The 20,649-nt window shown below is 39.8% G+C and overlaps 1 protein-coding gene across 1 annotated transcript; it reads left to right on the forward strand.

Annotated features, from left to right (window-relative positions):
• The first annotated feature begins 706 nt into the window (after window positions 1–706).
• Window positions 707–19,855, forward strand: fbxw11a (F-box and WD repeat domain containing 11a). The gene is made up of 13 exons (XM_085362522.1): window positions 707–882; window positions 5,810–5,878; window positions 6,632–6,851; window positions 7,197–7,383; window positions 7,629–7,719; window positions 8,180–8,317; window positions 8,826–8,944; window positions 16,238–16,487; window positions 16,695–16,813; window positions 17,973–18,083; window positions 18,163–18,241; window positions 18,652–18,816; window positions 18,926–19,855. Exons 1-12 carry the CDS (start codon window positions 844–846, stop codon window positions 18,811–18,813), a joined length of 1,584 nt encoding a protein of 527 aa, XP_085218648.1. The 5' UTR covers window positions 707–843; the 3' UTR covers window positions 18,814–18,816; window positions 18,926–19,855.
• Window positions 19,856–20,649: the final 794 nt, after the last annotated feature.

Below are 20,649 nucleotides of genomic sequence, written 5' to 3' on the forward strand. Positions count from 1 at the left end.
CTGGCTCCAGTTGCTGAGAAGGCAAACAAACTGACCTGCTTATTATGGTATTAAACCAATGATGGCGTAATAGACCGGAGGGTTGGGGATGTGAGTAATTCAAACCCATACACTTCGCAGGGATTCGCAGGAAAGCAACAACAGTTCAGCTAAGGTGAAGTTATCCCAAAGATCCTGGTTTATTGCCTTGTCTGGATTGCTCGGCTTAAAAGACGAAACAAAAAATCTGGACCAGGCTTTCCTGCGTCTGTATTGATGGAGTTTCAGGTTTTAAGCTGCAATGTTAATTCATCTATTGAACTGGTTTCTGGTTGTTAGTTGTTCTTGTTACCAGTTTTGATTATCTGTCACTACTTCGTTGAATTTGTTTTACCCATGCATAATCCTGAGTTTGCTAAAGTGTGTATTTGAGAACTTTAAATTAAGCGTCATAAAGTATCTGTTTCTGTCATGCCACATATTTAAAATAGCCAACATCCTGCAGCATCTCAGAGAAAAGCTATGCGGATGATTGATTTTGCCTTGGTGTATTCCTCTTCAGGATAGCAACAGCATCTTCATCAGTTTGCCTTTTTGTTTGGGGGAGTCACCGGGGAAGCCTTGGTAGCACGGCAGGCCAATCAATAAAAGGCAAAGAGGCGAAACCACGCCCACTTAGCCAAAATCTATCCAATCGGCGTGTTATTAAAGTCCATGGGCGTTACCATCCCCCACCCACCTTTTTGACACTGCCCTACCAAAGCTGTGTGGCTGAGCGAAGTGGATGACGTCTCTGAATTTGCGGGCCGCCGACGCAGGGCTGGGTTTCCATTTTCATAGCGAGTTTCGGGGGGGATCGTCAACATGGAGCAGGAGATGGAGGACAAAACGGTGGAACTGGTGGTAAGATCTTTTTCTATACGGCATTATGAACAACCGAATTGATCGCTGTCAGTGTTTTATTGAGGAAATCGCCGAGGCTCGATTCGACGCCAGGAACGGGCTGAAGCGACTTGTCGGGAGAGGTGGAGGAAAAAGGAGGGGGAACCAGAAATCAGAGGGAGGGCCTGAAATTATCGATACATTTTGCTACGAATGCTCCGCATACTGGTTGGATTGATTAACAAGTCTTAGACATCTCTCTCTGATAAATTTAAAACCTGTGTTGGTTTGGGTACAGTTTGTACATAATGGGAAAAATTAAGAGGTTGATGTGCAATCGTCGGTCGAAGGCAGACGAGAATTCTTGGGGTAGCGTTTACTGCGGTGACGCTGCGCCACTTTAACTGGGCCCTGCCTGATTCTTAGCTAGCCGCCATGCTAACACTGACTAGAATGTCGTGAAGTACGTAAATTTACGGGCAACGCGATGTTATATCATGTAGTTTTAGGGTAAGACGACTTACTCGATAAATGATGTGTCAGTCACATTTTTATACTTTATGTGAACATAGATAAAATCATAACAATGCGTTGCTTGTGTGTTTATATTTTTTTAAAGTGCGTAGAAGGAAGTGTATTGCTTTTTCATTCACACAGCGTTACCTCCACTAGCGAGCATTAGCAATTAGCTTAATAGCAAGCTTGCTAAATACGCTGCTTGACACCAACTTCTACATTTAAAAACAAACTGCTGACTATGTCTAGAAAAACTATTTTTGTAGCCACAAACATAAATTAAGACGACGGTATTATTTTCATTTTTAGTCAATTAAATTTTGCCAAAAACTATTGGGTTTATTGTATATTGATTTTCTGCCTCGATAAACTAGCCAGCTAGGCTAACTGTAGCCTACCAGCCGCTAACATTTACTCTGTGGGGTCAAAGTGGTCGTAAGGAAGACGTCAATTAATACGAGGATCTGATTTGTTATGTCAGCGAAACTGACCTTTAAAAGAATTTCAGTTTACACGTGTTTGGAAGATCTGTCGGTTTGTGCAAGAAATACAGTGGTACTGTACAAATTAAAGGTTGAAAGCCGGGCCTAGTAAATAATGTCTTATATTCCGTAGTAGATAATAAGATGTAGTCCTGTTAAATTGGAAAAAAAGTTTCGTAAAAGAGCACCTAATATGTACTTGTACTAAAGAGTCATTTGCTTAAGCATTACAGGTGTCTATAGCCGCTGTCTGCCAAATAGTGATTCCCCAGATGTTTGCATTCGTTTTTATGTCTAATATACTTGCTAAATGTAATCAATAAGATTTACGAAGGGGCTATTATAAAATAAAGAAATTATGTGTATTGTAAGTATATAACTCTACAGTATTGTACCTGCTCTTCTTTCTAAATATAGTCAAGCCAGTTCTTTTTTTCCACTTAAAACATTTCTAGAGCTGGTATGTTGTTTGTTGTAATATCTGTTGCTTTCTTATCCAGATGTCTTAAAAACATGCTGTTAATCTCAATTAGACTTTTTAAAGGAGGGATAAAAATCACAAAATTGATGTCAAAAATATTTCATGAATGATAAACTATATTTTAACACGCCATTCACAACAGTTTGAGAATCCGCAATATTTTTTTTTTCCTTTGACAAATAATCACTTTTTGGTACAACATCTATGAATGACCTAAATCATTCCTCAGTAATTAAGAGCAAGTTGTCTTAAATTGGTAATCTCACCATACATCACAAAGGGGCTTAAAAGTTTATCTGGAAAAATTGGAGGTTTAAATTGCAATGTGGGTAGATAAAGTGACCTTTTTGTATGATTTGAGTAGTAATTTGGCCTTTTAGTTGAAGTAAATGGTAAAACTTAAAACTGAATTTAAGTGCTTGAACAGCCTTAGAATATGTGTCTAGTGATAAAAGCTATTTATCATCTATTCAGCCCATGGTTTTCAATTCAACGCTTGGTCATAATTTTCTTGACCAAGGAAAAAAAAGCTTAACATGTGACTAAAGTCATTAAATTACACTAAAGAATAAGACAAAGTGGAGCATAAATTGTTTACCTACACAGAAAATTGAGAATTTTGTCTGGGTTGTGTTCATGTGTTTAATTTAATTTATTTATTTGTCCCAGTGTTATTCACTAACCTCTCATGAGAGTGGGGATGGCAGAACAGTGGGTGGGGCTCATGTCAAAGCGAGAGTGACATTAATTGACGATTAATACCATTGCCCCTCCCTCTCCTCTACCTATCCCCACCCAGTTCATGTCTAATAATGCTTCCGTGTGTATGTTTATCAGTCTGTATCTGTGTGTGACGGGGTGTGTGTTCCTGCGCTCACCGTGCCAATGTGTGTAGCTCTAATACTGGTTTTTCCCCCTCACTATCCCCCACCTCTCTTCCTCCTCTCTCTCCACCTTTGATGGTTACACGCTCACGTCCTCTCAATTTCAAACCAAACCGTATTTATTTATCCATTCTTTTTGTCCCGTTACACACATTTACACTTCACTTGTCCTGCTTCTCACTCCCCACCACTTCCATCCATCTATCCATTCATTGATCCATCTATTCACTCACCCTTTTTGGTTTCCACCTCCCAACTTCCCAACATCCCCCCCCCTCCTTTACTTCCCACGTCTCTCTTGCTCTTCCCTTTCTCTTCCTCCCTCACCCTGTCCACTTCGTTCTCCTCCTCCCTTCCTCTCTCTCTTTCACACAGTGCTCTGTGCCTCGCTCTCTCTGGCTGGGCTGCTCCTCGGTGGCTGAGAGTTTGTGTGCACTCAGGTGCCTGCAGAGCATCCCCTCCACCCGGGCTCACAACCAGGTTCTGCCTCTCTCCTCTTAATTCTGCTGCTCCTCCTCCTTTCCCCTCCTCCCTTGCCATCTCCTCACCCTTTACTTTTTCTTTGCCCACCCCACACAACTCCTCATACCACCTTGGTGCACACAGCACCCACTCACCCCCTCACCCTCCTACCTCCTCACCTTCCGTTGTCCTGTCCTCCCTGTTCGAAGCACTCTGCTCTTGGGTTCTTCTTTGGTGCCTCCTCAAACACTCTGCTTAAAAGTAATTTTATTTATACAAAGTATAACATACTACTTTCAGATCTTTTGAAACAGAACAGTGAAAACGATAAAGTTGCCAGTGCTTTGTCTTGTTTAACCAAAAAAATTAAATAATCTGGATATGCCAAGTTTGAATAGTAAACTATTTCCTCAGTACTTTGGTATGGTAAGAGAAGGGATGCAAGGGTACCAGAGAATAACCATGCACTGAGGAGTATTGTTTTCTCTCCTTCTACCTGGAGGTGTGAGGGACGAGGTGGGGGTCCTCCTTCAAGCTCTGAGAGGCTACATGTTTGCTTGCTTGCCTGCCTAGCTAAACCTGATGTCTTTTTTGTGTGTGTGAATTTTATTTCTTTTTGCTTTTTCTTTTCTTCTATGCATGATCATTAACACTAGTAAGACCACCATCGCTTCTTATCCTGTCTGCTTTGGTAATTGAGAAGACCATTATGGCTTCTTATCCCATTTGACTTGGAACTTGAAAAAAATCCAAGTACAAAGTCTTGGTATTTGGATCTTTTTGTTTGTGTGGTTGTACTGATTGCAGCCACTCAGTTCTGTTGATTTTGCGCAAGCTCTTCCTGTAGCAGCATCACCAAAAGATGGTTATCTGCACTGAGCAAACTTGCAACAGCTCACACTTGAAGTATAAAAAAAGTAAAATAAACAACAGTGTCTACATGACCGTGCAAGCAGCTTTCAGGATAGAGCTTGTTTATACTGCAAAGAAAACTTTTCAGCTCCTGAAAAAAGCTTTAACAGATGGGCTTTTATAATGTATGGACCAACAGGTACACACTGTAGATTTGTTTTACCCCCCTGACATTACTGTTTTCAGATGATACCTATGGGTCATTCATCACCCACACATGTATACAATAGCTCTGACCCTCTCTGAGGTAAACCTCTTCCTGTTTGGGAACCTGGGGATACAAAAATGTAAACATTAAGTATAGCAGTAAACCTATAAATTACATCGATGAATTGGTGTGTTTCAAATGTAGATATGATTTAGATGGTTTTTGCTTTTTTATTTTTGCTGAGTGTACAGTTTGTTGTGAAGGCCTGTTAGCTCAGGAATATGCTTTTTTTTTTTTTTTTAAAATTTTTTATTAAACTGTTAATCTTACAGAGTAGAAACAAGCCTCATAACATCAGCAGTTCGTATTTTTAACAACTCTAAATGATAAACCAGGAGCCCCCAAGAGTACAGTTGGTCTGTGATTTTTGCTGGATGGGTCTAATTAGGAATAACAATTGCTGTCTGCCTTTGGCTTCCAAACAAATATACATACTCTAAGGAGTCTAATAGTTTTAGTTGAATGTACAGAACATGTCAGTACATGAGCTGTGGATAACAATGTTAGTATTAAAGTTTCTATAGCATGTTTGCAGTCAATTTACAAAGGATGCTAGAAATAGCTTAATCTTATTTTCTTTCTATCATTTGTTTCTCAAAGACCAATATCTCTTTTATTACAGTTATACCTGAGCTGAGTGCCAGTGACATACCCAAGATTTTGCCTTTTAATTTCCTGTCCAGACTATTTGACCCACATCACAGACAAGCAAGAGGATAGATTCTTTGTTGCAGCGCTTTTTCTCTTTTCTTATTTTCTTTTCTTTCCTCACTTTGTGTGTGTGTGTGTGCGCGTGTGTGTGTGCGTGCGCGCGCGCAAGGCTGTTTGTGCGGGCACGTCTCAGAAACTTGATGGTTACCCCCTCCTTGGCTGTGTTTGTTGCATTCTTGCGCCAAACGCTATCCACACTGCTGTCCCAGCTCTGAAAGTGCCTTTAAACACAGACTGAGTGAGAATGAAACACTAACCTGGGGCACGTCTTTGTTTTGTTCTTTATCCACAGAACACATCAGGGATGGAGTCACAGAACCTTGTGGACGATCTGTCGCCAAAGAAGAATACAGTTCTCAAGGTGTGCTTTATTACACTATTTCAAATGTACATACAACATTGGTATGGTTTATTATTTAAGAATTGTTTTAACTTTTGTTAAAGCTTCAGCTGACTTTAAAACTATTACGATTTTGACCTTTTTGGATTCTTAAAATACAGTAACCTTTGATATTTACATGAAAGGTTTTGTTGTCTCCTGCTGCAGTTCAAATGAAAACACCACTAATCAGTCTCTCTCTCTTTCTCTCTACTGTGTGTCTGGAGCTTTATTGCGTGGCAGTAAAAATTTATTTTGAACTTTGGGCAGCATTAATCCCCTTCATTCACGCCTATACATGGGCTTCAATAAGCACAGCAACTTTGAGCTTCGGTGTCTCCCCCACCTTTTTTGCCTCAATGTATTTATTTTTATTTAGAAAGCTTTCTAGACGGGAAAAATAAAATCATTTAGTAACATTAGATTGCATTACTTGAAAAACTACATTTGAGTTCAAATTTTTTTTAATGCCATGGTGTTAGCTGGGAAACTATGCACTGAAGAACTTCAAGTAAGTTCACCAATCCACAGGTGACACTCCCAGTCAGCATTTTCTCTTCATACAAAAATGAGCTGCTGCTCAAAGTTTGGTATACAGTTGAAATGATTTCCTGTGTCACAGCAGGAGCCTGAAAGATTTAACTGACTGGATTTGCATTATGTGACTATTTATCAACATCTTCTCAGTCTAACACAACTAGACATTTAATCTTCATGTGCTCCTGATATTTACAGCTTAGTAACGGTCCTGTTGTGGGATCTCGTAAACGCCCGTCAGAGGGGAACTATGAGAAGGAGAAGGAGCATTGCATCGCCCTGTTTGACCAGTGGTCGGAGGCCGAGCAGGTGGAGTTTGTTGAGCGCCTGATTTCCCGTATGTGCCACTACCAGCACGGCCACATCAATTCCTACCTCAAACCAATGCTGCAGAGGGATTTCATTACTGCGCTGCCAGGTACCAACAGAGATTAGTGGATGTTTGTTACCCACAGGTTTTGCATGACGTGCATCTTCCCTAACGGCATCGTAGCTCAACAAAGTTGGGTGGTCAAAAAGTCTTTGACCACCCAACTGTGTGTATATATGTGTGTATAAATTTTATTTTTTTTATTTTAAAAGGTAAACAGAAACATAAAACCCTTTTTAACCTTTTAGAAGCATTTTAAAGGAATAAACGCAACTTGATTTATTGATTGTCTTTGAACAATTCAGAATAAATGAGCTCTGGGGACAGATAAACTAACGAGGTGAGGTAATGTCACTGCTTGCACTTGGTCATCTCTTTTCCCCCTCTGTCTAGCCCAAGGCTTGGATCACATAGCGGAGAACATCCTGTCTTTCCTGGATGCACGCTCGCTGTGTGCAGCAGAGCTGGTATGTAAGGAGTGGCAGAGGGTCATCTCTGAGGGTATGCTGTGGAAGAAGCTCATTGAACGCATGGTCCGAACTGATCCGCTCTGGAAAGGCCTGTCCGAGAGACACCAGTGGTAAGACCGAATGCAGGCACTCCCAGATGCAGGTTAATAAGAAAATGAAAATGATATTGTAATGTGTATTGAAAGAAATCTGTTTAAAATATGGGTAAAAAAAATGTAAAAGGTTAATTTTACATACAGGAAAGCCTGAGGATAAAGTGGAAAGGTTATCCTTGGTTGGGCTTTAGTGTGTGCTTCACATGCAGAAATTCCCAGTGCACAAAGGAGAGTGTCATTCTCTCTCTCTTCCCCCCCAGGGAGAAATATCTGTTCAAGAACCGCACCTCAGAAATCCCACCCAACTCCTACTATCACTCCCTCTATCCCAAGATCATTCAAGATATAGAGGTAAGTCATAACGCCTAACGTGATTACATTCTCATTATTTTTATGACCTTCGATTTTTTTTTTTATTTTTTTTTTTTTTATCAGTTTGTATTATTGCACCAGATATTATTTGTCATCATGATTTTAAAAAAATGGACTTAAGTAAGCAAACCATTTATAGGCATAACTGTATAAGTTTGAAAATAACAATTAGTTACTGAGCTTTACATGGATTATTATTTTGGATTCAGCAAAGAGCAATGTGAATGTAATTATCCTCTCGAATGATTAATGTCTAAAGTTTTATTTTCACGTTCACATTTTGCTACACTTGTACAAATACTTCTTGATTATGAGTAATAAATGAAAAGATGATTTATTGTTTTCGTGTTAAATTATCATCACAATAATGCTGAAACCATTTTGTAGCGTGGTAGATGTTGCATCTGTTACAGACCTCTTTGTTTCTCTTTCCATCTAGACTATTGAGGCTAATTGGCGATGTGGCAGACACAACTTGCAGAGGATTCAGTGTCGCTCAGAAAACAGTAAAGGGGTTTATTGTCTCCAGTACGATGACGACAAGATCATCAGTGGCCTTAGGGACAATTCAATCAAGGTAACCGAGACTTGGTTATAAATAAAACATATTATTCTTGTGTTTTTTCTCTTTATGGCTTACCATCTTACTGTGTGTGGTGTTGGTCTGGACCAGCAGAGTGAGACAGAGAACAAGTGAATTATAGGAAAGAAAGTCTCAACTCCAGGCATGCTGTGTGTTCCACTTATCTGTCTGCCTGTGAGGGGCCTGCAAGAAGATGAGGATGAAGAGAAGGGGTGGATAGGGGAGGAGAAGAGCAGATTTGTCATCTTATTGTTATGTAGGAGGCTGACGCACAGCAAGGGAACAGCTGAATGGCTCTTATGCACATCAGTGCAGCAGTAGGGAAATGGGGCATGAATGCTGCTGTGAGACTGGGCCATTCTTAGCATGACCCAAATCTGCATTCTTTTAAAAAAAAAAAAAAAAAATTCTTTCTTTGTCTAAATCTTCCTGTGCTTCACTCATATCTTCCATTTTTTTTTTTTTTGTTTTTTTTGTTTTTTTTTTTTTGTGCTCCTTTTAGATCTGGGATAAACAGACTCTGGAGTGTCTGAAGATACTGACCGGTCACACAGGCTCAGTATTGTGTCTCCAGTATGATGAGAGAGTCATTGTGACCGGGTCTTCTGACTCAACTGTCAGGTACAGCGCATCTTTTTCCAGAAATAACACAGGGTGTTTTTTGGAGTAGGTCAAAGCTATGTCAGCAAGCTGAACAAATGGTTCAAGTTACTGAAGAGAAAGTTGTGGAAGTCTGAATAAAGCAGAGGATACCACTCAGTATGAATACATCGTATCTCTATATTTACTTCTGCTTGTGCTACAGTTTCAGTTTCAACACTCATAACTTTAACATTTTAAAAACGGTCTCAAAAGGCAGGCAAATATCTGAAAATAACCTTCTTCTTTTTTTTATAAACCTTTTTTTTTCTTTTTTCTTTTTTTACAATCCCATGGCATGGATATCTATGTAGATAATTGGAAGTTGGTTTAAAGCCATAGGACAGGGCTGTCAAACTCAATTGCACAGGGGGCCAAAACTCAAGGCACACTTTAGGTCGCTGGCCAAACAAGATAAAGATTTATTGAACACACTAAAACAATGTATTTTAAAAATAAATATGAATAAAAACAGACAGGAATATTATTCCAGATTAAATAAACTTAAAAAAATGAACTTTAACTTTAAATATTTTGCTCTTCATAAAAATATATCCTGTCAAAATTATGCAAGTTAGAAATATGAACATGCTGCCAGAAACCCCAGAAAAAATAAATGAAAGCATACACAAGGTTGGAGCCGCATGTAGACGGAGCTGGGACATTGCTTCAGGAATGGAACTAATAAACTGTGCGGGCCATTCATTGTCGTACTTTGCCTTGAGTGTATCATTACACTGCAGCTCCATCTGAATCTGCACAGGTGCAGTTCAGCAAAGTGCGCTGACTTGGTTCAACATTACTTTGCAACAGGGAAAGTGAGGCAGGTTGCACTAGTGCATTTGTGACAGCTTCACTTGAAATGCCTTCACTGCATCATACATGCCATGTCCATGAACTGACAGATTTCCTTGCTGAGCTCAAAAACTATTGAGAACTTTTCCCCAACTCAGCCAACGGACCTCTGTATGATAAGGAATGTCGGCAAACTCTGAATCTATTTCCCACACATCCCACGATTGTGTTACGGTGATCATTACATGCTCCATTTTTAGGACTTTACCACACAACGTTTCCTGGTGTATGATGCAGTGATATGCTGTTAACTCACCAGTACATTTCTCCTCTTGCATCTTTACTCGCATCCTGCCGACTAGTCTGCTTTTTTTCACCGCACAACACCGGCGCTCCATCTGTTGTAAGTCCAACAAGTTTGTCCCAGGGCAGTTTCATGTCGGTTACACTTTGATATACGTTTAAAAAAAAAAAGAAAAAAAAAAGGCTTTTCCTGTCGTTGTCCCGTGCATCGATTTAATGTTCAATATTTCCTCTCCATGGATGAAGATGGTCAGCTGTGCAATGCATGTCTATACTCTCATCCATAGCAAGAGAGTATGCAATGAAGTTTTTGCTTCTTTCACACAACTGTGTTCTTAACTCATTCACTGCCAGCCATTTTCAAATCAGGTAACTCCCCACTGCCAGGGTTTTTGAGCATTTTTACTCATTTATGAAGAGCCACAGAAAACTGTGTTATGATCATATAAACGCTGAACCTACCAAAATGAAGAACAGACTCTCTTCTTTCATCCAAAAAAAAAAGCTTGTTTCTACCATTTTCCATTCTTTAGTAATCAGCTGTAGAGGAGAGGTGGGTTCCACCAAAAATGCCTGTTTTGACCAAAAAAAGGGAGAAAACGAGCTTTTTGTGAAAAATACATTTCAAGCAGAAAAGTGCCTTTGACACTAATATTTCTTGCTTTGTGACACCTCTAACATATAAAATAGTTTTTCACTTCTATAAAACAGAAATAACACTGAGAAAGGTTTTGTTTTATCAAAACAATTTATTTACAAATATATGGAAAAATAAAATGTACATAGTGAAACATTTATTCACAATGAATAATTCACTTTTGTGTGGTAATCATTATAACACTTTCCGGGATGCAAGGGCACACAACAAGACTTGCACCACATTTTTGTCTCACTGCGCAATCCCTTACGTGCGCAAACCCTGCACCTCCTTGCAGGTCTACTTTTACTGCTGGTGGGCTTCAGTTTTCACTGACAAGCTGCCCGAGGTTGTATTCTAGCCCCTCCCATTGAAAAACGTAATTGACGTCTATAGACGTCAATGGCAGTGAATGAGTTAAATCAGTGGCCATCTCACAAACCCGATCAGCAATTGTATTTCTCCTCGGGCTCACATTTGCCAAAATCTGCGTTTTGTCTGGACACAAGACGTCACACACCTTCATCATGCAGGCTGATTTGGCTCATCTGCTACAATAAAACTTGCTTTCACAACAGCTTCACTTTGCGATTTTGCTCTGGTGAAAAATGTCTGCTGAAATGTCAGATTCTTCTTTAGCTCTTCTACTTTCTGTAGTTTCTGCATTTAGGTTTTTCAGCTTATCCTGACGTTTTGTCTCGTAGTGCAGTCTTAAATTAAATTCCTTAATTACAGCCACATTAGTTCCACTAATAAGACACATGGGTTTACCAGCAATGTCTGTAAACACATATTCAGTCACCCACTGGTGCTGAAAGGCTGTGCTTTCAGAATCAACTTTTCTCTCCACCATTGTGAGCGGCTAGCTTCGCAGTAACAGAAGTTGGACTTGATTGACGCGGGAATGTTCCCAGTTAGCCTAGCGTTCAGCAAGGAGGCTGCAGCGCTGCATTATGGGATCTGTAGTTTGTATATTATTAGCGCCTCATATCGCCGGGCCATGCATAACATGGTACATAGTACATCTATATAAAATTATCTCGCGGGCCGGATATAAATGTACGCCGGGCCAGATGTGGCCCGTGGGCCTTGACTTTGACACATGTGCGATAGATCCTATGTGGTACAGGGTTTGTTTGTTTTGTTTTGTTTTTTTTTTTGTTTGTTTGTTTTTGTTTTGTTTTTTGTCTGCATTTTCTTTTAGATCTCTTAGATTGGTTACTGATGCATCCAAAGTAAAACATAAAATTCAGTGTAAGAACATGACCTAGAACCTGGACTTTTTTCCAGCAAAGAGCTCCAATTGGATTAGAAAGAAAAAGCAACCACTCAGAATCCTTTACACTGTTCTCCCATCTACACAGCTATGGAACGCCAGGACTGCCATAATGAATTAATTAAATACACCATTAAATAATTAATTAAATGTGGCAATAATTAATTAAAATTGGAATTAATTAATTAAATAAATAGTTATGACACATGTAATTAATTAATTATTGACACATTTAATTAATTATTTATGTATTTCACATTTTAATTAATTATTGACACATGTAATTAATTAATTATTGACACATTTAATTAATTATTTAATGATATATTTATTTATTTCATTTTGGCAGTCCTGACGCCTGGCTCTTGTCATGAAATAATTTTATCTGTCAGCCTCACCCATCAAACTCAGGGGGCGGGGTTAACGCTGCCCATGCAGCTTCTCTAACATTTGATTGGTTGCCGTGCAAAGTAAGTCAAAACAGGTCGATCCTAGAAAATCGATTGCTTGTGTAGACTTGGGGCAGCCAGTTATCCCAGAATGCAGATCAAATCACAAGCAGCAATGGTGGTGGTGTAGTTTTAAAATACCCCGTTTTTCTGTCACCAGCTACACTTTTAACAGTGTTTTAGCCACGAATGTCGCGACGTATGTCTGGTCAGGTTGTCAACATAGAACATGTTTGCAAAAGTGCTCAGATGTTTTCAGAGATTTCACTAGCTCTGCTAACAGTTAGCATGCAGAGTGCACCGAGGGGGTTACGTTAACCGGTTTGTTTACATATTCCACTCTCCGTGTTCCACATGTTGCATTCGCAGATTCTCATTTTCACCGAACGATCGTCTCTTTCCGCCTGGTCTTGTGTCTCTGTGCTTCTGTAACATAAAGAACGAGCTGACATTTTTCTCACGAAACCAGCGATCAGCTCAACAGACCCTCAGTTTACCTGCATGCATCCTCCTCCTCATCTGTCAGCTGTTTAACACCTGCTGCTAATTCAAGAAACACGCCTAGTTACCTGGTGATAGTCACAGTTTAACTGGGCAGCCGGTGCTCGATATAACGCAATGTCAGCGCATTTTTCTGCACAAGATAAGTAAATATAGTGTTTTCCCCGAGCGCAGAGCTGCTGGAGCTCGTTTCCTTACAGAGCACTTTATAGGCGAACAGCTTTATCAGCGGCTGATGTCCAATCACCGGCACACAGCTTTCAAACCTCAGCTGAGTTTTAGCTCTCAGTGGTTAAACGCTGGACTTCATTCACTCAGGTTCTGTCTGTCGGGTCACGTTTACTTCGCTGTTTTATTTACAACTGAGCAAATCGGTTTGGCTGAGGTTAAAGTTACGTTTCATAACTGCATAGTTTCACAGACGTTTAATGGTTCACTGGCACATGTGTTAGACTGAACTATCATCTAAATATCATCTGTTTTTTAATAGTTATTCAACTGTATTCTAAGCACCAGCTGTCTGTTAGAATGTGATTTTTTTTTTTTTTTTTTTTTTTCTCTCTCTGTTGGCAGAGGTATAAAAATGCGCAGGAAAATCTGACATGCATGGCGAACTTCACCGACGATATTTAGGGAGGAATAAACACACATCAAACATAAATGAACCATTTGTCTGTCTCCATAATTGAGAGAATTTTCTCTTCTTATGTCAACACTCTCTCTCTTTTTTTTTTTCTTTTTTTTTTTCTTTTTCGGTCATGTTATGTTTACCTGTCAAAGGCTTGTTACAAACTATGAAACACATTGTGCAGACTTCTGGATGTTAGAAGAAAACTAATACTGCTCATGAATGAGACTAAAGGCAGGAAGGTGTCCTTTAAAACTGAACATGTTAATAGGACCTCCCTGTTTATATCATAGTTTATGATATAGCACGTGTATTTCAGTAATAGCCTGCTGAGGCCACTATACGTGCTGGCCTCATATCAAATGTGAAGGCAGACTGAGTCTATGTTTGACGTTTGTTTATATCTAATCTTCCTTTTCAAACATTTAAACAGCAGCGAGTCTGCAGCTGAGGGAATACAAATTCAAATTGTCGGAACAGGTTTGCTCGTTTCTTGGATTCATTTGGTGATTTATTAAATGTATAACTGTTATTCTAATCTGCTGCTGAGTCTCTTACACTTTTCTTTATGCTGTATATTTTCACGTCTCTGGAATAGTTGGCAGTTAGTCAGCTGGGAAACTTTGTGTTAACTCATGGAGCTGAGGATATCGTGGATATGCTGACCTCGCTGCGTGGTGTACAGAGCGAGGTCAGCATGATTAATATTCACAATAAAAATATTAGCCGAACATCATGAAGTCTGTATGTGTTTCATAGTGTCGAACAACCTTTGTACAGTTAAAGCCAGCAGTTACTACATGACGGAAACACCAACGTTATCTCTTTTATGCGTTTATACACAGGTCACGCTGATTACTGAACAAAAACCCAAAGATCAGATGTTAAACAGATTTATTTGCTCTCTCTCCTCCTTAAACATGTTTTTAATGTTAGTTATAATTCAGAATTGGCGACTGAAACACGTAGGACACATAAGAACATCAGGAAATAAAACATCGATAAATATAACCTCAGTAAAAGAAGTCAGCGGGGGTTACTACAGCTGTGTACCGGGGCCTGCGCTTTGTCGGTGGGATTGCTTGCGAGGCGAGCGGGTCTATCCCACGCTTTGCCGTGAGACTGGGCAGACATCTCCGAAATCATCGAAACACTTTTGCAAAGAGGCTGTATCTTGACAAACCGACCAGACACATGAAGATTAAACCACTACATTCTCGGCTAAAAAAATATTAAAACGGTATTTGGTAACACACAAACAGGGTTTTTCAAAGCTCAGTTCTGTTAGCTTCCACATGCCGGTTGTTGTGTGCTAGAAACAATGGCCACCAGGCCAAAGCAATGGTTTTGACTCGATCAGCGTTAACCCCGCCCCCTGAGTTTGATGGGTGAGGCTGACAGATAAAATTATTTCATGATGAGAGCCAGGCGTCAGGACTGCCAAAATGAAATAAATAAATATATCATTAAATAATTAATTAAATGTGTCAATAATTAATGAAATGTGTCAATAATTAATTAAAATGTGAAATACATAAATAATTAATTAAATGTGTCAATAATTAATTAATTACATGTGTCATAACTATTTATTTAATTAATTAATTCCAATTTTAATTAATTATTGCCACATTTAATTAATTATTTAATGGTGTATTTAATTAATTCATTATGGCAGTCCTGGCGTTCCATACACAGCAGCAGTTTATGCTATGAGCTTGAAATCCTTGTCTCATGTCCACACTTACAGCCAGGTTAATATTCCCAGCTAACATAACTTGCATGTCTTTGGACTGCAAGAGAAAATGAGAGCTCCTGGAGATTTTTAGTAGTCTTATGTATTTTTTCTTTTTTTTATGTTAATTTGACATCATTTAGTAATATGTTTGGTAAATGTGCTTTTCTAACAGCATCCCATCTGTCTTGTAAAAGCTTAGAATGCTCAAAATACTTTCTGCATGTATTGAGGAATCCTAATGTGTGCTTGTTTCACAGCCGGTCATGACTACAGCTGGTGTTGTGCATCTAAGAAATTGAATATAAAAACTTTAGCATATATCCTATCAAAATAAATTCGTTTTACTGTTTTTATTGGAGATAGTTGGATGCATTTCATTGCAGATATTGAACGTCTTGGCTTGTTGTGTATAGGTTGACACTTGCTTGGCTACTGCACACAGAAGCTCAACATTATTTCTCTTATTACTTCACACTTCAGGCGTACTCACTGGGCAGTATCCAAGGAAAATGTGACTTCACTTCCTTAGCAACAGTTTGACAGGCACTTTGTTTGTGGGATTGGTTGTCAGCTTTTCCAGAGTGTTGTGCGTTTGACTCTTGGCGCCTTAGTACAGCTCACTGTATGTACATGTCTGAAGTGTGAAATACTCTCTATTACAAATCTAGAAAAAAAACCTAAAATCTCGTGTGTCTCTATTGTTTTTCATTTTCCTTTGTTTTTCTTCCATGTCCTTTCCATCTCCTTTTTGACCTCTCTTCCTGTTGCCCCCATCTCATTTTTCTTTCCTTCAATCGTTTTCCACTGTGTCATTTCTTCTTTCTTTGTTTTTACACCCCGTCCCTTGACATGTCTGTTTTTCCTTCTTGCCATGTTCTGTTTTCTTCCTCTTTCTGTCACCTTTGCCTTTAACATTCGACCCTGCTGACGTCTCCCTCCACTCTACAGGGTGTGGGAGGTAACGACGGGTGAGGTGCTGAACACACTGATCCACCACAATGAGGCAGTTCTTCATCTGCGTTTTGCAAATGGGTTGATGGTCACCTGCTCCAAGGACCGTTCAATTGCAGTCTGGGATATGGCCTCGCCTACTGACATCAGTCTACGCCGCGTCCTGGTGGGACATCGGGCTGCCGTCAATGTGGTTGACTTTGACGACAAATACATTGTGTCTGCCTCAGGGGACCGCACTATTAAGGTGACGACAGTTAGAGAAATGTTCCTTTACAAATCATTTCATCTTTCTTTTTCTTTTACAGAAATATTATCCATCTGATAAAATTTGGATTAATTTGATGTCAGAGTTTTAGTTTTATTTATCAGTAGAACAGATGTACATGATTAAAAACCCTCCGACTAAAATTTTCCTTAAATATTGTAAACTTTGTGTTGTCCCCCTGTGTAGGTATGGAGCACCAGCACCTGTGAGTTTGTTCGTACTCTAAATGGTCACAAGCGGGGAATTGCCTGTCTACAATACAGAGATCGTTTGGTGGTTAGTGGCTCATCTGACAACACAATTCGGTATGTGTGTGTGTGTGAAATTCATGGCTAAACTAGCAAACATATGTCCTCTAATTTAAAATCCGGTAGTCAGTTAAAACCACGGCCTTTGTTAGCAGATAAAGTCATGCTAAGTAATACAGGCAAGCAAAGAAGCAAAGTAATTTGGGATTATGTAGAATACCTGTCAATGTTTCACCATTAAACACCTCTTACATAAATTAAATGTCTGGCTAACGTGTTCAGTCTCCTGATGGGGCAAGATTACAGTAGCTGAGTTTATGATTGAGTATGCAAAAAAGAATGTCTGATATGTTTGTTCAGTTATGTTTACATCTTCTTTTATTTGTATTCACCATCAAATGACAGCATGAGTGTAGAGGGCAGCCAGTGTAATGAAGATCCCAGAGTTGGCTTGTTTATGCTCAGTTTTGGCAACAGACATATTTGTTAAATACTTAGGTGTGGCGTCATTCTGTGAGCAGCCATCAGCATTATTATTTTTGTGGTGTACATAAGTGGAAATCTTAGGTACCTCTTGGAGATGTGCCCCCAATCACCTGACTCTTACCTGCAATCTGTCACCTAACAGCTCAGTCCTAGTCGCTGTGTCTTATTTGAATCCCTGCAGTACTACAAACTGATTGCAGTTGAAAAATCTTTGAAGCTTTGTTCTGTTATTTTGATGGATTTTTGATGTACAGTAGAATTTGGTTCCAAAGCTCAATGTCAATAATGTGTTGCATTTCTATTTCTTAACTTGCAGTTTTCACAGGTGAGATTTTTATGTGAAGGCACAGCGAAAGGAATTGTGATTGCATCAGCATAATACACAATCAGCAAACACGTTAGGGCAAATGGATAAATATTGAGTCTTTGGTCTTAGCAGTCACTTTATTTGGCAACTAGATTGTGGCTTCGTGACTGACTTAAACATAAGGAGTTATGCACAACTGTTAGTTGTCTGTTTGAAGTCTGTCAGTTTCAAAGGTTGTAATATTTTAGCTGAATTTAACATGAACACTTTATTTACAAGCATTAGCAATTTCTTTTTCTCTCAACAAGTGAGCTGAAAGTTTAAAAGTCCCAGTTTGACTTGTCAGTGTTTGGAATGATTGCTGTGTAAAAACTGCAGGGTCTGGATCTTGGTGTTTGTTTACAAAGGCTTCTCTTTCTGCAGGTTATGGGACATAGAGTGCGGGGCATGCTTACGAGTGTTGGAAGGTCACGAGGAGTTGGTGCGCTGCATTCGCTTTGACAACAAAAGGATTGTCAGCGGCGCCTACGACGGGTAAGTCATGTAAATACACCGTTTTGTGCACAGACTTTTGTTTTGGGTTTGTTTTGTGACATTTTGATGTACCGTGCAGCAAAATTAAGGTATGGGACCTGCAGGCAGCCCTGGACCCACGAGCCCCAGCCAGCACATTATGTCTGCGCACTCTAGTGGTGAGTAACAGCGATTTAGCATCCCCAAGTGTCTGTCTAACTACCAGTAAATGTCACTACATTTAATGTGCGTATTTGTTGATATTCAACGTAGTCACATCCAGATATTAGTTTGTACATTCACCTAAAACAAACAAAAAACATTATGAATGCTCTTGAAAATACTCTCCACTAAATCTTATTGCTCTTTATTAAATAAGTGTGTGTGTGTGTGTGTGTGTGTGTGTGTGTGTGTGTGGCACTGGGCATGGATGATTCATTACAAATTAACTGTGTGACTCTGGTGGAAAACCCATTGCTTGAACTTCTAGTTGGGCCTCTTTAATTTATGGAGAACAGTAGTTCTTTTAATAATCTAGCTCTGTGTGCTAATTATGTAAAAATTATTTCCTAATTTGTTGTGTTTTCAGGAGCACTCTGGTCGCGTGTTCCGTCTGCAGTTTGATGAGTTTCAGATCATCAGCAGTTCTCACGACGACACCATTCTGATATGGGACTTCCTGAACGTCTCAACCAACGGCCAGTCAGAGGGACGGTCTCCTTCGCGTACCTACACGTATATTTCTAGATAGCAGGTACCTAGCGACACCTGGCACTGTAAAACCTTTCTATAAAAATCCAGCATTCTGTGTTTACCCTTGTGGTGCAGACCCACCTGTGTGACACTCTGGCTTTCTCTCCCAGGTGTCACTATCAACCGTACCCTTTCTTGGAGGAACCCAGGGCTGATTGGTTGATCGGTGCATCCGTCATGGAAAGGAGCCCATCTCTTCTCGTTCCTCCTTGTCATCTCTCTGTCCATCTCCCACTCAGACCCCACCACCTCCTCCTCTCTGCCAGTTCTGACAGACTCTAAGCTTGTGCCCATTGCCTGCCCAGTAAAGCGACATATATATATACACACACACACAGGTCAACACTGCTGAGGATTCCCTACTACAAAACCAATGCAGCGCTCCCAAGAAGCTCACCTTCTACTACTAATTTATGTTTTGTAAAGTACACTAATGACAGTATTAACTTAGACCCTATATAAGTCACAAGCCCCCCCCCCCCCCCCCCTTTTTTTTTTTTTTTTGTCCCCTTGATACAAACTTAAAGCAGCTGCTTCTCCTCAGTTTTCAGTCCCAGCCAAAACTGGTTTCCACTGATATGGAATCGCTTATAGATATATATTTATAAATATATATTACATAGACACACGCGCGCGCGCACACACAGACACACATATGTACACGCACAGTGGCACAGTTGGACAGAGGATGACCGGAGCTGTGATGCGGGAGACAGAGACTCTTTACTCAGCTCTAGGAAAGAAGGGAAGGATGGGAGCTGGAGGGAGTGAAGGAGGGATGGAGGGAGAAGTGTTTGGGATTGCATCCCTTCCTCCCTTTCACTCTCTCTTATGTCTCCCTGTCTCTCTCTTTCTCTCCACCCACCCCACCCTTCCTACGCTCCCTCTCCCCAACCTCCAGAGATGCACACTCGTTTGGAATATGGGGGTGCGCGCACATACACACTCAAAGTTTGCAAGAGTGTGTGTGTGTATGTGGACTTGTGAAATGGCAGAACGGAGCAGACGCGTCACAGACATGCATGTGAGGGTGCCTTGGATACAGCATCCTGGTACACCTCTGCTCTTTTTTTTTTTTTTTTTTTTTTTTTCTTAAACTCTTTTCGTTTTTTTTATTACTGTTATTTTCTAATTTTATTTGAGTATTTTTGGTTCTTAGTACAAAGAAAAAATCATACTAAGCGTAGTCCTTTCTTCCCACCCTCTTGCTCTTTCTCTGTCTTCTTCCTCATTCTTTCTTCTAATCTTGACCTCTTGTCCATCTGTCCCTTTCACACCATCTTTCTCTCCTTACATCATCATCATCATCGTGCTTGCTTTGGTTATGAGAGAAGCTGGAATTCAAGAGCTCAAATTTAGCTGTAAACGGAGTTGTCTTGTCAAAAATTGTGTTGTATATTAAAAATGATTTTTTAAAGAAGAAAATGACCTTATTGTGAATAAAGTACTTGACAGTGGTGGAGTGTTGAGCCAACTGTAACATGGATGAGTGTCTAGTTGTCTATCTGTTCTCGTCTGTGTGGATGGTACGTGTGGTGTATGTGTGTGTTGCACTGCCTCTCCATCTGACTGAAAGTTCATTAGGCCTTTATCTGAAGTATATTGTAAGCAGGCTAGATGGGAAGGAAGTAGCTGTTGTTACCTACAAGAAAACCGTTGGACCGAAAATACCCTTACACACAATGACACTTAATGTATTCTATCAGATTGCTTGCAGACACATTGTTTGGAGTACACGCAAATCTGAAAGAATGCTGCATGTAAATGCCGTCTGTCAACATGGAACATAGCCCTTTGATAGGTACTTATCTTTTACCCTATTGCGTTTTCTAAA

Source organism: Diplotaxodon limnothrissa, linkage group LG2 (genome assembly GCF_057381915.1).
Source record: "Diplotaxodon limnothrissa isolate DT_005_m linkage group LG2, D_limnothrissa_male_GT1.1, whole genome shotgun sequence".
Lineage (NCBI taxonomy): Eukaryota > Metazoa > Chordata > Actinopteri > Cichliformes > Cichlidae > Diplotaxodon > Diplotaxodon limnothrissa.